Source organism: Daucus carota, chromosome 3 (assembly GCF_001625215.2).
Source record: "Daucus carota subsp. sativus chromosome 3, DH1 v3.0, whole genome shotgun sequence".
NCBI lineage: Eukaryota > Viridiplantae > Streptophyta > Magnoliopsida > Apiales > Apiaceae > Daucus > Daucus carota.
Window position 1 is genome coordinate 64,351,996 of NC_030383.2, and position 15,177 is coordinate 64,367,172.

At 35.4% G+C, this 15,177-nt stretch overlaps 3 protein-coding genes and 1 long non-coding RNA gene across 4 annotated transcripts; 2 read left to right on the forward strand and 2 right to left on the reverse strand.

The window, feature by feature from the left end:
• Positions 1-10: 10 nt before the first annotated feature.
• LOC108214281 (cytochrome b561 and DOMON domain-containing protein At3g07570) lies at positions 11-1,921 on the forward strand. The gene is made up of 4 exons (XM_017386208.2): positions 11-342; positions 472-874; positions 1,250-1,536; positions 1,625-1,921. The coding sequence occupies exons 1-4, from the start codon at positions 145-147 to the stop codon at positions 1,853-1,855; spliced, it is 1,119 nt and encodes a 372-aa protein (XP_017241697.1). The 5' UTR covers positions 11-144; the 3' UTR covers positions 1,856-1,921.
• A 1,605-nt stretch (positions 1,922-3,526) lies between these two features.
• Positions 3,527-5,649, reverse strand: LOC108214282 (uncharacterized). The gene is made up of 6 exons (XM_017386209.2): positions 5,480-5,649; positions 5,301-5,390; positions 5,039-5,213; positions 4,888-4,973; positions 4,294-4,401; positions 3,527-3,812 (listed from the first exon to the last, which is right to left on the reverse strand). The coding sequence occupies exons 1-6, from the start codon at positions 5,570-5,572 to the stop codon at positions 3,651-3,653; spliced, it is 714 nt and encodes a 237-aa protein (XP_017241698.1). The 5' UTR covers positions 5,573-5,649; the 3' UTR covers positions 3,527-3,650.
• A 1,831-nt stretch (positions 5,650-7,480) lies between these two features.
• LOC108211302 (adenine DNA glycosylase) lies at positions 7,481-10,736 on the reverse strand. Its single transcript, XM_017382861.2, has 5 exons — positions 9,999-10,736; positions 9,800-9,897; positions 8,727-9,265; positions 8,534-8,631; positions 7,481-7,853 (listed from the first exon to the last, which is right to left on the reverse strand). The coding sequence occupies exons 1-5, from the start codon at positions 10,713-10,715 to the stop codon at positions 7,779-7,781; spliced, it is 1,527 nt and encodes a 508-aa protein (XP_017238350.1). The 5' UTR covers positions 10,716-10,736; the 3' UTR covers positions 7,481-7,778.
• A 3,122-nt stretch (positions 10,737-13,858) lies between these two features.
• On the forward strand, positions 13,859-15,054 carry LOC108213726 (uncharacterized). The gene is made up of 3 exons (XR_001805358.2): positions 13,859-14,006; positions 14,105-14,638; positions 14,728-15,054. It is a non-coding gene; the product is annotated as an uncharacterized LOC108213726 (long non-coding RNA).
• Positions 15,055-15,177: the final 123 nt, after the last annotated feature.

Consider the following 15,177-nt stretch of genomic DNA (forward strand, 5'->3'; position numbering starts at 1 on the left):
TGGTGTAGAAAGGCTTAAAAGCCAATCTACCCCACCAAGTATTAATAAACTGTTGCATAAAAGGTTTGTTAGTTGTATTTAGAATAATAGGGTGTATAAACTTTGAGGGGGCAGGCCACCAGTTTGGTATTCCTCGTGAGAGAAATGAGAACATCCTCCTTTTTGCTTATCAACATCATCATTTTCATTGCTTGTAATTTGTCACAGAGGATTCAAGTGAATTCTCAAGCTGCAGCGACAGATTCATGTGCCTCTAATTTCGACCTCAAGGGACAACTGACCTTTGATACCTCTTCTCTCGTCTGCCGCTCTGTCTGGGATGCTCAAGGTTTCATCCTTAGAGTAAGTGATCAACACAAACGTGCACACACACACAACACTAAAAACATCTAACTCTGTTTGTGGATTTCATTCTGCATATTTTCTAACTGTATATATGGTTTATCTGCTTCCTATGTATATGTGGATCAGTATGAAGAGTCGTCACCAAATTTATGGAGCTTCGTACTGTCAGCTCCAAACACAAATTCATATATTGGAATGGGGTTTTCGCCCAACGGTAAGATGGTTGGGTCAAGCGCAATCGTAGGGTGGATAGGAGCTGATGGGGGGAGTATGATCAAGAGATATCATCTAAGTGGACAAACACCAACACAGGTTGTGCCTGATCAAGGAAACTTACAAGTCGTTGGAAATTCATCTTCCCTTGTATCTCTATCCGGACGTTTGTATATTGCCTTTCAGCTCAACACCAGCCTGCCGGAATCTCGAATTCTATACTCTGTTGGGCCGGCTGGAAGGTTGCCCGTTGGACCTGGATTTCAGTTGGCGGAGCATGATCAGAAGGTGTCTACTCTTTTGAATTATGCCTCGGGTGAGTACTCAACCGCTAGTAGTAACTTTCTTGTTTAACTATAATCGTAAAGAAAAACTATAATATTAAGGCAGTTGCGTCTAGGTACTTGTTAAAATGTCATCACGTTTCTAACATTGAAACAGTACATTTATTGTGTACATAACATATCCGTCGCCCGAATATAAGATGGAAAGAATAAGAAGATAGGTGGTTAGTTGAAAGCTACATTGTGTATGTTTGACTTTGAAGCAATCAACATTAGGCATGGCACAAACCTTTACAAGTCAACAAAACGACTCTTTAGTATAGTTAAATCAGTTACTCAAGTAGTGCCTGACAAGAAAAACGAAAAGAAAAGATTGAAGTGTGAAAATGACAAGTTTGGGGATGCAGGTGAAAGTAAAACAAAAGGAAGTTCATCCTCAAACCTGAAGAAGAGCCATGGAATATTGAACATGTTGGGATGGGGAATAATCATACCAATAGGTGCTATGGTTGCCAGATATATGAAGCCATGGGATCCAGTTTGGTTTTATTCGCATTCACTCCTCCAGTCGCTCGGTTTTCTGTTTGGAGTTTCAGGCATTGTGTGCGGTTTTGTGTTGGAGAATCGTCTTGGGGTTGATGTTGATAAACACAAGAGCCTCGGGGTCTTCATCCTAACTCTCGGCTGTCTCCAGGTCCCTTTCTTCTTCTTCTCAACCACTTCTGCTCGCTTCTTGTTTGTTATGTACTCGCTACTAAGTAGTCTGGCATGTTGATCAACAGGTTATTGCCTTTCTGGCGAGAGCGGACAAGGAATCCAAAGTGAGGAAATACTGGAACTGGTATCACTATGGTCTTGGAAGGGCTTTGATAATACTGGCAGTAGCCAATGTATTCTACGGCATTCATCTAGGCGATGCCGGATCTGGATGGAACGCGGGTTATGCAGTAGTTGTTTGTCTTTTGTTTCTTGTTGCTGTTATTCTGGAGGTGCGCTTGTGGATGACAGACTAGTATTTTACTTATCTCTTGTAAATAACTAGCTACCAGCCTAGTAATCCATTACCTGCTTTCATTATACTCTTGCCTCTGCCAACACTGTCCCGTCCGATTCAACAACTCAAGGTGTTATCTCTCTATCTATGCTCTTTGTCAATATCATTGTAACATGATTAAAATACCGATATACAAGTACCAAATAAATGCTAGGAATATTTGCCTGATAAAATAATATAAAGCAATTTAATTAGCAAAACGTGTTGCCTTTTCTCTGTTTCTGTTACTGGGATTGTTTTGACGAGGTTCTCGAGCAGAAACAACGCGTTCATGTCCTTGGCAGTTCCTTGTGTTGGCAAAGATCACAAACTCGTCAATCTGAATAACTGCCTTGCACCAATAGAGTATGCAGAGGTCGGAATGTAGTGCTTAGAGCAAGATCGACACAACTAATATTGCTCATTTATGCAAGCACCATGCGTAATACGATTGGAATGGTTACAATATGAGGCTCGTCTGAACTCGCAATCCCGAGACCAGAATCCCGGAAAATAAATCTTAATACGCTTAATTCGTACAACAAATTAACTTCTAACAGGATTCTCATCGTCCATTGGACTGCGGGACTGGCAAAGTGCATGTTGAAGAAGTGTTTTGAGTCGGAAAACGTGACTTGTCCATGAGAAGGTTAGAGAGGGCCAGGAGATGAAGCATAAAATTATGTTTGTTAGTATGAACGGTGGGCTGCTGACAAGTTAAAAGGGCTGGCAGTCGAAGCGTTAGCAGATCTACATGAGAAGGCACCAACTGAGGAGCTTCTGCAACCAGGAGGTTTGAAAATGTCTTGAAGAAGCTCGGGAGTAAATTTTTGAAAGTAGCCGACTGTTGAAATGGTTTTATGCATGTAATTACTACATGTCGTAAGCCTCTCCGAAGAGTAAGCTATTTGAGTTCTTACAAGGAGAGGCTGAAGTAGCTTTGGAAGGACTTAATGTATGCGCAAAGACTATGCAGAATAATCTCTTTATGCCAAAATTTGATACAAATCTTAGAACCGAGCGAGCTCATCCATCAGACTTGTACAACAACTCGAAGCTACTTTGGAAACTTGGCGAAAGGAGTTCCAATAGTCAATCGGAATCACAGCCACTCACTGGAAGTTGAGAAGGAAGCAAGCAATGCATCAAAATGGAAAAAGGAAACGTTCAAATTTAAAGTGGTAATATTCATGACAGTACCGGGCATTGCACCCAACTTAATTATAAATTTACAATATCTACCAAATGCGTACTATCTGAAGCAAATTATACTTCAATGTTTTCGGAAGTCATCAATTTATGGGATTTAATAAATACTTGCTACATGATTTATTGCCAGGTGGATGGTTTGAATAATTAATACAAACAAAAAATAAAATAAATCATTTGGTTTGGTACAGTATGTGTATGTTGGATTAGCCATTGACATGAAACCAAGGAAAATTTGTCAAGCTGGTGCCATGGTTGCCTGTTTCTGTACTCACCTTCGAGTCTATAACCTTAAAGATCTCATATTTTAGTTTGGTCTTATATTATGAAGCTCATCACATCACAAATAACTGAATCCTAGACAGCTCCACAGTGCAAGAGCTGGGAGAACCGGTCCCCTTTGCAGGTGTATACTGGTTTTTCCAGATTAAGTTAAATGCAATTGAATACAAATGTTACTAAATCATAGACACAAATCATTATTAAGTTTGAATATGCCCCAACAGTATATACATACAAAAACTCCTGCAAAATTGAAGTGAATCTGTGAAATCATGTAAACTTATCTAAATTACTACCTCAAATGTATCACAACTGTGACATTCTATGTACAAGACAGACAGATTGAATCTTGATTCCATGCGGATCTTTGGTGTCAGTTTGCATCCCCTATCAAGATGTTCTGCATGAGCTTCAGCCAGCCGATTCCGGATCAACTCCAAAGTAACCTAAGAAAATGACCACGCAATGCAGAGTCAGAATCTAGCCTGAAATAACATTATCAACTTTTAATGTTCCTAGAATTGTTTAGCAACAATGTCAACTTCATAATAGCCAGATCTCACTTGGGTGGATATGCTATTTGAAATAAGTATATTGAAAGTGTGGATGCTTCAGTTATCCCTACAGTGATTTGTTGCCCTTTTCTAATATAACAAGTGCAATTGCCACCAAAGAGTAACACTGCTAGAAATCCGAAGATAATTGAAATCCAACTTCCTCAGTGTAGATAATTGAAGGAAGAAGACGCATACCAGAATCTTTATCAAGGCAAAAATATAATTACCGCATCTGACTAATACAATTATAACACAAGTGTTGGACATCAGAGGACGGAAGTTACTTCAACTGATGGTACTAGTCTAAGCATAAAAGTAAATTAAAAGGCAGGAAAGAAGTAAACTAGAAGAGAAAGAACAGCAGCGGGACCTCTTCCCCTCGGAGTAGCTTAAGTTCACAAGAAGTGCAATAAACATGAGAGTAGTTCTCGTGCAACTCTCCCTCCTTGCAGATGGGACACCAAACCGTCTGTTGCACCTGGTAGAAAGACCATAATATTAAGTGGAAACTTCGTATATTTTTTGAAGGGAGGCAAGTGAATACAATAGAATATGATCGAGTACCTCAATAAAACAGTAACTATCATAAAGCAAAAAAACAATCTTACCATCTCTCTCCCTGATTTCATCTTTGTACTGGAAGCTAAAAGGGTGAGAGAAATTAGTAGACTCCGACAACCATTTCAAAGCATAAACACTAGAATGCAACTGGATGATACTGTTAATATCCATCTAGGTAGCAGCGGATTCATATTTTAGATTTGTTAAGGATAGAGTTGAGTGTTGGGCCTAACAGTTTAGTAACTTGTTTATAACAGCACAGTTGTTTGCTCGGATGACATTGACTGATTATGAAAGCTGACAAGACTCATGAAAAAACAAGCACAACACCAAATCAGGAATAGTATAAGTAGATTATAGAGTATTTAGGAAGAAAATAATGTAATATTGATTAGTAGAATACCGGGTGATCATTGAGCTGCATATGGTGATAAACGGCACGTGCCAAGTAGTCGTCCTCCTCGTCTTCCCAAGTTTTGGCAGAGCTTTCTGGTTGAGGAGAAAATGGGGTTTAAGAAATGGTAAAAAAGAGTAAAAGAAGTTGAAAACGGTACCTAGTGTAGATTGGTGTTGCATAAGATCTTGATAGAAGAAAGTTTGCATTTGTAAGAGAATATCTTCGCACTCGGGTTGGGAAGGAAGGCCATCATATTCCCATAATAGATCGCGGTTAATTTTAGTAAGTTCATCAGAAACAATGGCCTGTAAAGCTGATTGGATCAAGGTAGCCTGGTGAGGAATAAACAGAAGAAATGAAATATTAATAAGAAAAATAATTAAAAGAAAATCAAAGTAAAAGGGGTTTTCGTTGAATACCTGATTGTTGTTGTTGTTGGGAAGGAGTCTCATCTTCCAGAGCAGGCGGGAGCGGTCATCACGGATCCTTTTCAAGCAATTCTCCCTCAGCTACACTTGCACACTCATCCATCATCATCAATATGTATGTAGATTGTAATAATTTGATATCATCATTTCATTTATTATAACAACACTACCTTGTGTTTCCAATTGGAAATCGTTTTCAGTGATGCTCGTGGTGCCGCCGCCCTTGACGATTCCGGCGCTTCATCTTCTTCGCCGCCGCCCATTTGTCCGACAGACAACTGGTGTCAACAGCAAAGGAATGCGAATGAATTCAGAGTTGATGGGTCGGGTTATTATTTTAAACCCCACTTCAGCTTATTCGGGTGTTGCTAAATGCAGTAAAAAATTACTTCATGCAGTAATCAGGAATTACAACTAAGTCCTTCAATGTACTATTAAATATTCACTGCCTTATTAAATGCACTTGCGTACGACTGTGTATTAGAGTTTGTTAATCAAGTTTTACTCGTTTTAAAGTCTATCTACTCATACTCTCGTTTGTCGATATTTTCTGATATTTTTTATTTTTGTTTTATTTGTAAGTATTAAGTTTATCTCTATCATAATTGTATTTAAAATTATATTATTTTAGTTAACAATCTAAAAATGATGGAATATCTAACATCAACATTATTTATGTCTTTGTCTCATTATAAAATCTTCTTTTTATCTTGTTTAATTTATTTTGTCATAGTAAAATAACATACTATCTCTATTTCAAATTAACCTTTCTCATATTTTTTAGCCACATTTATTAGATTTTGACTAAAAAAAATGTATTATATATAATTGTAAAATTTTATATTATTTATATAATAATTTTTAAATTTATCTTTTAGTTTCTAAAAATTATTAAAGGGCCATTTAATTGTTGACCGAAAATATGATTTGAGATGGTGAGTATTTTTTATATATAACCATCTCGTTCTTAAGCATTTTAATTTGTTAGTATTATTTTTATTATAAATTATTTGTCCACTTTTTTTCATGGTGTATGGAAGGCATACTTTTTAAAATTATTTTATTTTATAAAAAAAATCAAATAATTAAATTTAAACTTACAAGTACAAGTTTTTTAAATATTTGACGAAAATCAGTGTTTGATATACCTAAAAATACCTATAGAATATAAATTAAAAAATAAAAAATTACTATTAGTAAAAAGCACTTGAAAAAAAAAATGAAGATAATAGAGAAAATATGCTACTGTAAAATAGTTTGATAAATGTAAAAAGCAAAATCTTCGTAAATGTAAAATATGTTTGACCAGAGTAATGTTTTACGTACAAATTCAACAACTACTCCTAAAAACATTAGATGCATCGTTAACTCGCTTCTTTTCTCATTTTCCTATACATCGCGCAAAAAAACAAGTTAAGGACATAATAGTAAATTCTGATTACTGCATTAAGCAATTTCTTACTGCATTTAGCAATCATGTATTCGTTTTCTACTTTACTCATCTTTTTCTATTATTTTTTCTACTTTACTCATCTTTTTCTATTATTTAAATCACACTGATAGGAATATTGTTCTGAAAATCACAGATTAATTATTATTGAATATATCCGATAAATGTGCAAGTGAGTGATTAAATCTTATTTTCACTTTTTACTGGCCACCGAGGTGGAGTTAATAAGAGCATCTTCCATGGGGTTACATATAGGTTCAAAAAGTGTATATTACGAATACTTCTTTTAATTTATGGATCATTCATTATTTAATTCAGGAGACCATATAGGCAACTTTCAAAATTTGCTAACTGCTGGAGTAGAATATTGCCAAGTTGATGATTCGGCAAAGTTGACAATTAACTTCACAGCCTCTTGTTGGCATTCTATTGTGAATATAATCACTGCATTGTTCTTCTTACTTGTGTTAACATAATTCTTCTATCAACTAGTCGCATCCCCTGCAAGTTGTGTTTTTACTCATGCTAGCGTGGTGAAAGATGGAGGGACAGAAAGTATACATTCTGTTATATGTGTGCGCTTGTATAATTCATTTTTAAACTGCCTGTGTTTCTTTGATTTCCAGACGGACTTCTTGAACAAACTCCGGTGGGCTATGGCATATGGGCAAGGCAAGTGCCAGTTCTGACGCCTAACAATCAACAATCACAAGTCATCATGTACTTCAAGTTTCTGTTTTTGCAACTTTTAGCATTCAGACACAAATATTCAGGATCCATCAACTGCTCCTAGCTAGGGGTCTTGTTTGTGGAGTAAAAATATGAAACTAAATCACACAAATGTCAAATACATCAGCTTCACAAAACGACTCAACAACTTCTTCATGAATAATTTAAAGCTTATGGCATTACTACATCTGTTGAGGTCCAGCATTTTCCGCTTTCCTTAAAATGAGCAGGAGCTTCTACCAACTTTTGTCAGGTAATCATTGTTCGTTTACTAGAGATCAGGAACTCTCTCACAACTTCTCTGGCACCTTTTTGTCACTTTTTGGTGGGATAGTATCCTTAAATTTCTGAATCATATCATAGACCTGCAGCATGAAATAGATAACGCAAATAGGTCAAAATGAAACCGTGTTAGAGCTTTGAACCTGTAGAGCTCAAACAGAATGTGCTTTGTCAGTGCATCTTCAGCAAGCCAAGAAAGGGAAAGAAATGTCATTTGGTTGTGAAGTTAACTCATGGATTAGTTGAGACAGTGATAATGATTTCAAAGCATGGAGTAACAACATAAATAATGCTCTCACGAGTGAAGATAACTTTTGTAGACTATATGCTACTATTAAAGTATCCTGGAGAGGTGGGGGTTGGACAAAAAGTTAAAGAAATTTGATTCTAAGTTGTAACCATGTCAAAGATTTCTGAAAATCTTATATTGGACAAAGATTTTGCTCATGCTGATATATTAGAAACTTAGTTTCACGTTCATATCAACACTATTTTACTATTTTATTAAAATCGACATTTCTTCACTATTTAATATATTATTAACATCACTCCGACATTTAAGAAAGTTAGTTTCTGCTAATAGAAAAATATTGCTGTTTCTACTTTGACCTCAATACTGTAGAATTGGAACTGTTACAATATTGTAGGTTCACTCATCTGTCAAAGAGTTATCAAAAAGATATTTAGAAATTTAAATTCAAAGGCATGATTTATACTTTAATACTGTTAAAATATATGAATTTCTAAGCAGATCATATCATACCTTCCTCACTCCAGATGTTAGTCCTAGGCTTCCTACGTCCTTGCTATTAACATACTTCCATTCCATGTTCTCTTTTTCCAGATTCACACACTTCCTGCCTTCATTCCAAAAGAAACAATATAAGTAGCTAGATATCAAAGTCAGATGGACGTGCATGTATGTCTGTGTTGAGTAATTTATCTCTGGGTAGAACCTTTTAGATGTAGAACCAGCAACTCTATATACATCTTGAGACGTATGTGACTGAAGATATGTACATATTCTCCTACATCTTTTCTTAAAACTACTTCACATGTACTTCCAGATTCGAGATCAAATGACTTCAAATATTGGTCGATTGCATCTTTCCTTGTGACCAAGTCTACCTCGCCTATTAATGGAACAGATGGAAACTCCCAAAGGCCAGCAAGTAAACCTTTATCTGGTCTCTTTACGAGGAGGAATCTACTATTACATTGTGGTTGATCCATCAGGGCTTCATCTTCTATTATTTCCACAACAGTCACGGCAGAAAATTCATGTCTTTTTTTGGCCTTGACAACTTTTGTTGGATAATCCTTGACAGATACTGATCTATCATTTATTGATACTGACAGTGCACGACATTGACCTGAGACCGGGCATGTGGAGCAGCTTGGATTATGTAAAGTGCATACTGTGGCACCAAGTTCCATGAGAGCCTGATTAAAATCTCCCGGCCTGTCAGGATCGACTAATTGCCCTGCTAATTTCCTGACCAGAAGTATAACACGAAAGAGACAGGTTTTTAAAATCAGAGATAAAATGAGAAGTACTATATTTTTATTCGATCTGCTTAACAACAGAGTCCTACTTCTGTACATTTGAGGATTCAGTTTTAAATGGTAGGAGATCTTAGTTGCATTTAATTGTGAGGGTGGTGTGTCATTTGACAACACCATCAATCCGGAATGGACTCCTCTAGCAGGGAAGAAACAACCATATATGAAAATCTCTTGCTGAACAGGTTGTATAAACTACATATTATCCCCATTGCATGGTTCAGATGAGTTTTGTAACAAAGGTAACTATAGGGGATGTTACATAGCAACTTAACAGTTGAGAAATGAAAAAAAAAATATTTATCTCAGACACTTGCTACAAAGTCAATGTATTACACAGACCAAATAGTGTGATATATGAGATCTCAAGTAGAGGAAATATAGTTGCAACTTGCAAGTAGAGTGAGCAATGGAGAAGTGAATATAGCAGGAAAATATGAGAATGATTGAGTCATAAAAAGCTAACCACATAGCCTTAACAGTTGTAGAGTCTTTGGGGTTTGCAGATATAGTCTTTAGCCTGGCAATCACCCTGACCACGTTTCCATCGACCACGGGAACTGCCTGTAAAGGTATATTATGACAGGGAAGTAAGAGAGAGAGAGAGTAGTGGTGCTAATTATAAATGAAGAGTAGGAGTGAGCTACGGCTACGCCTACACCTACCTGTTGGAAGGCTATAGAAGCAATAGCACCAGCTGTATAATCCCCAATTCCAGGAACCTTGCGAAGCTCAGAAAGTGTAGTTGGGAAGTGACCTCCTTGTTGGACAATGAATTTAGCTCCCTCCAGGAGGAACCTAGCGCGGCGGTAATAACCCAAGCCTGCCCACATCTGATTCACCTCCTCAAGAGAGGCATGGGAAAGGTGAACAAGAGTGGGCCACTTGTGGATCCAACGAATAAAATAACGGATAACGGTATCAACCCTGGTCTGCTGAAGCATAATCTCGGAAACCCAGACAGCATAAGCCCTGTCACTACAAGTGGTGGTTTTGCGCCACGGGAGATCTCTTTGGTTATTGTCATACCAATCAAGAAGAGAGGACCTAATTTCAAAAGACTGCTCTTTCCCAAAATCTTCTATATCAATCATCACACTGCTAGTACTAAGCCCTGATGATGTCTTTTTGCTCGCCCGTCTTCTCTTCTTCTTCTCATCCTCCTCCTCCTCGTCGGTCGTTTTCTTCGCCTTCCTGCTCCTGCTGCTTCTTCTTCTGCTCCCAGTCCCACCCATCATTGTGTCCTCCTTGTCGTCGTCCATTACAAGGCCGCCGCTTTTCCCGCTAAACACCCTCTTGGCTTTCAATTTCAAATTTGGGGGTGGAGCCAGGCTCAGCCTACCCACTCCTATTCCTGTCACAACACCCAATTCCATCCTCATCCGGGTGGGCTTTTAGTTAATCCAAGTTAACCGGTTCGTTCAAAAATATGATCAATTTTCTTTTTAATATATGATTCAAATTTTAAGGAAAAATTAATTTAGTTATATAATTAAAATATCATGACTATTTCTTCTATATATCGTAATAATAAAATAAAGTATTTTTACGATCAAATTGATATTGAAAAATGAGATCAATTACAAAAATTAATAAAAATAAAATAATTATATACATATATGGGATGAGGTTCAAATTAAAAATCCCAAATAATTCCATTACATCTAACAAACTTATAATTGAAATTGAAGAAGAGAATGATGTTGGAATGTCCCCAATAATAAATTTTATGATAGTAATAATGTGGTTGAGGAGGTTGGTGATAATGTGGTTGAAGATGTTGGGGATGATGTGGTATCTGGATCTACTCCCGCGTCACTCCCGCGTCCACATGATCCCTTTACATCATCATTCAAAATCTATGTTTTAGCGTTTCAGAGGATGTTGGGGATGATTTTCGAGAGGATGCTGATGAGAAATTTAATAGCTTGAATGAAATATGTTTTTGTATTGGTCAATTGTCTGATAGCTTAGATGAGGTGAAAATGTTTGATAGTTTTTTAACAAAATTCAAATTACCAAACTCAAAATCGAACCAAAAAATCCAACTTTATCAAAATCTACAATATCAAACTCAAACTCGAACTAAAAAATTGATATTTACAAAAATCTATAAACTCGAAATCAAAATCAAAATCGAACTCAAAATTAAATTAAAATTCGAACTTTGCCAAAATCTACAAACTCAAACAGAAAATCGAACTAAAAAAAATCCAACTTTATCTAAATCTACAGTGTCAAACTCAAAAATTGAACTAAAAAAACCCAACTTTGCCAAAATCTACAAACTCATACTGAAAATCAAACTCAAAAATGAACCAAAAAAATCTAACTTTATCCAAATCTAAAATATCAAACTCGAACTCGAACTCAAAATTGAACTAAAAAATCCAAAATCTACAAACTCAAACTAAAAATCAAATTCAAAAATGAACTAGAAAATCCAACTTTATCTAAATCTACAAACATATATACATCAATGTATATATACATACATTTATAAAGCAAAATCAAAATTTACATACAGGAAAACACAAACATATACATACACACACACGTATATGTAAGTCGGAGAAAATATTCACTAGATTAAGCTGAAATTGACTTGAATTAGCTTTGAATTGGGGTGAAATCGCCTCAGATTTGTGGTTACTTATTTGCTGGAGTTGTCAGGGTTTGTGGTTTCTGGTTTGTTGGTAGTATTCTTTCGCTATATAATAGAAAGAACTTGGTTCCGTTGAAAAAACCCGATCGGCTTTATTCTTACACTACCATTTATTTGATATGTTTATAATTAATATTTATGATATAAACAATTTAAATATAAATATATAATAAAGTATAAATATATTAATATTAATGAAAACTTATATTTATGTAGTTGAAATTGGTAAATTTGTAGGTGTAAATAAAATTAAAAATCACCAAATTGTTGAATTTTATTTTAAGTTAGAATTTATAAAAAAATTATAATCAAAAATCCAAATACAATTGATGTGAAGTGTTTCTAAAAATTTTAGTTGATCATCAATTAAATAATGATCCCATTCTTCAATTGAATGAGATCCCCACATAGGCTTAAAAATGGGGTGGGTTCGGGGCGGGGCCTTCATTTCCCAGCTCCACGCCCCCACCCCATATATATTTTCCTGCCCCGTCCCCGCCCCATTCTCCGCGGAGATTTATTTTTAATCCTCATCCCCGCCCCACTGGGGATTTAATATAATTTCGCCCCGCCCCGCCCCGCTGCTATAATATTATATTTTAAATAATATTTAAAAATTTTGTAATTTTTTCTTCAGAATTTAATAAAAATATACGAGGCACGTACATTAAAAGAAAAAAACTAAATAATGCATGCATGTCAAATTAGAATAACAATATAATCACGCAATCTTTTTCTAGTAACTGTTTTACATATAAAAATATCAAAAAAGACATTTTAGTAACAAGAACTTTCTAATACTTTCAAGTCTCAAGATCTGAACTATTTAAAATACTTCACAAACTAAAGACATTAATGACTTAATATCAAAAGTCTTCATCTTCTCCAAATTAAATAGATTTTAAAATTATAATTTTGTGCATTATAAAATAATAATATTAAATATATTAAATATAATTATTTATTTATATTAAATATATACGGGGCGGGGCGGGGAATCCCCGCGGGGATTCAACAAATACCATATTTGCCTCATATTTTGGCGGGGCATAAAATCAATCCCCGTCACTACCCCATTAGTGGGGTGGATCTGACCCATTCGGGGCCGGTTGGGACGAGTTCCCCATTTTCCCCACCCCATTTTTAACCCTATCACCACATCCACCTTAATTTGTAAATACTAATTTTGAACCCTCATCGAAAGATTCACCAGATTACATAAATATCAAATACCTACACATTTGATTCATATAATTCTTTAGTTGATTAAATTAGTATTATATTTAGGAATTCTTTCAAAGTTTCAAACCTCTGGTCAATATTCACACCTTTGCATTCTAATATGTGTTATAGAAAGGAGTTAGAGAACTCAAACCTTATCGAATTTACAGGGAAAAAAAGAATCTATATAACTTATAATTCCTGAAAAATTTCAGTACCTTCATACTGTACTTTTTCTACTCCCTCTTACGTATAATACTATGTATTTACCTACTAATACTACATTTGTACAAATTTACAAAGGAAAAGCTGATGTATTATGATTTTTGTACGACTGATATACTATGTATGCCTACATGTATAATACTTCTCCTGTTTTTGCATGTGCAATTGCATATACATATAGTGTAGTTCTCTGCTCTCCTGCATGCTTTTTATTTTTTTAAAAAATGAAGGACATGCTGTCATTAAAGCTTTGTCATATATCAGTACTACATGGAGAATTTGCGTGCGTGTTGTGTTTTTGTAATAGAACAGCTGTATGTTGTACAATATGTGTTGTGCTTCTCACTCCCAATGTGAAAAGTTGATGGGTTATTGTACTTAAAATCATATACAATTCATGTAAGTCATCTTTCTCATCTGTTTTAGTCATCTTCAAATTTCAAAATTTGAAAACCCTCTCACCCTCTCAACTTATTTACTTGAAATTTGCAAAACCTCTCTCTCGCTCAGCTTATTTACTTTCCCTCTCTCAAGTTTCTGCGTTTAACAAATTGATTGTTTTGTATGTAACTATGCATTTATGCAATGTTTTAAGAAACATTAATTACACTAATTTTGCCACACATATAATGTAATGCATGTTGTTTGTTTGTTTTTCAGTCATCTGGATTTTGAATTTGGCATTTTTGATGAGTTCTTGATGAAAAAACCAAGATCTACAAGAGATTATCGTCTTCTTTTGCTAGAACAGTACTCCTGTGCTAAAGGAAATGTCTACCGTCTCAGGTACTTAAAAATGTATACCATCTTTGTTTAATGTCCTATTATTCGAGATCATCGTTGTATTTTTTACTGTAAATGGTATCTCCCCTCTCGGAGGTGTTGCCCAGGAATTGTCCAGGTCCTGCTGCTCCGGCAGTGCTTGACAGAATTCTTTGAAATGGACCGCAGCAGCCGGAGAAGATGGCAAAGAGAAGAGTCCGTGTGAAATGGTTAGTGATGTCTAAATGCTTAAACCTGATAAGAAGACATCTACAGACTTTTGTGGTTGTTTAAATGTTTTTAGGTATCACTTTAACAAGGCTCATGCTGGCATGCATGTATTTGAATACCCTGCACTTAGAAACAACAGATTTAATGCTAGAGGAGGAAATGTTTGAAAGTGTCGCAAAAGGAGAAGTCATCTTCATGAAGGTGAACATTTCTATAAATAAATGCTCTTAAATATATTCATAACTTATGTGTGAAACATTATCATTATCTTTGACGTACATAATATGCAGTGGATACTTCAACAATGCAGTAGTGCCTGAATACTCGGACACCAGTTCTTGCATAAGATTAAACAATGCAGTTGATAGTAATATGATCATGTTGGCATTGAATCGGGGAAAAGAGAGGAGTTTAAGAGAATTTGAGGAATTCGCAAAGAATCTGGATTTGAAACTGCAAAAACAATTGCAGCGCCTCTGTTCAAGTGTTCTGGGACTTTCCAAAAAAGCTATTTGTAAACCAATTATCACTCCACCCATGAGTGTAATAGAGAACTGAATGGTTTAAAGGAAATAAATATATTTGTCACTGAATTTTCTATGATCAGAGATATTGTAACACCCTCAATTATATATATAATTTTATGTTAGATAAAAATAAGTAACAAAATTTTAGGAATCAGGAAATCCACACATTTAAAATTTAGAAAAAACAAAAAAGAAATTAGATTTTTCAAAAGT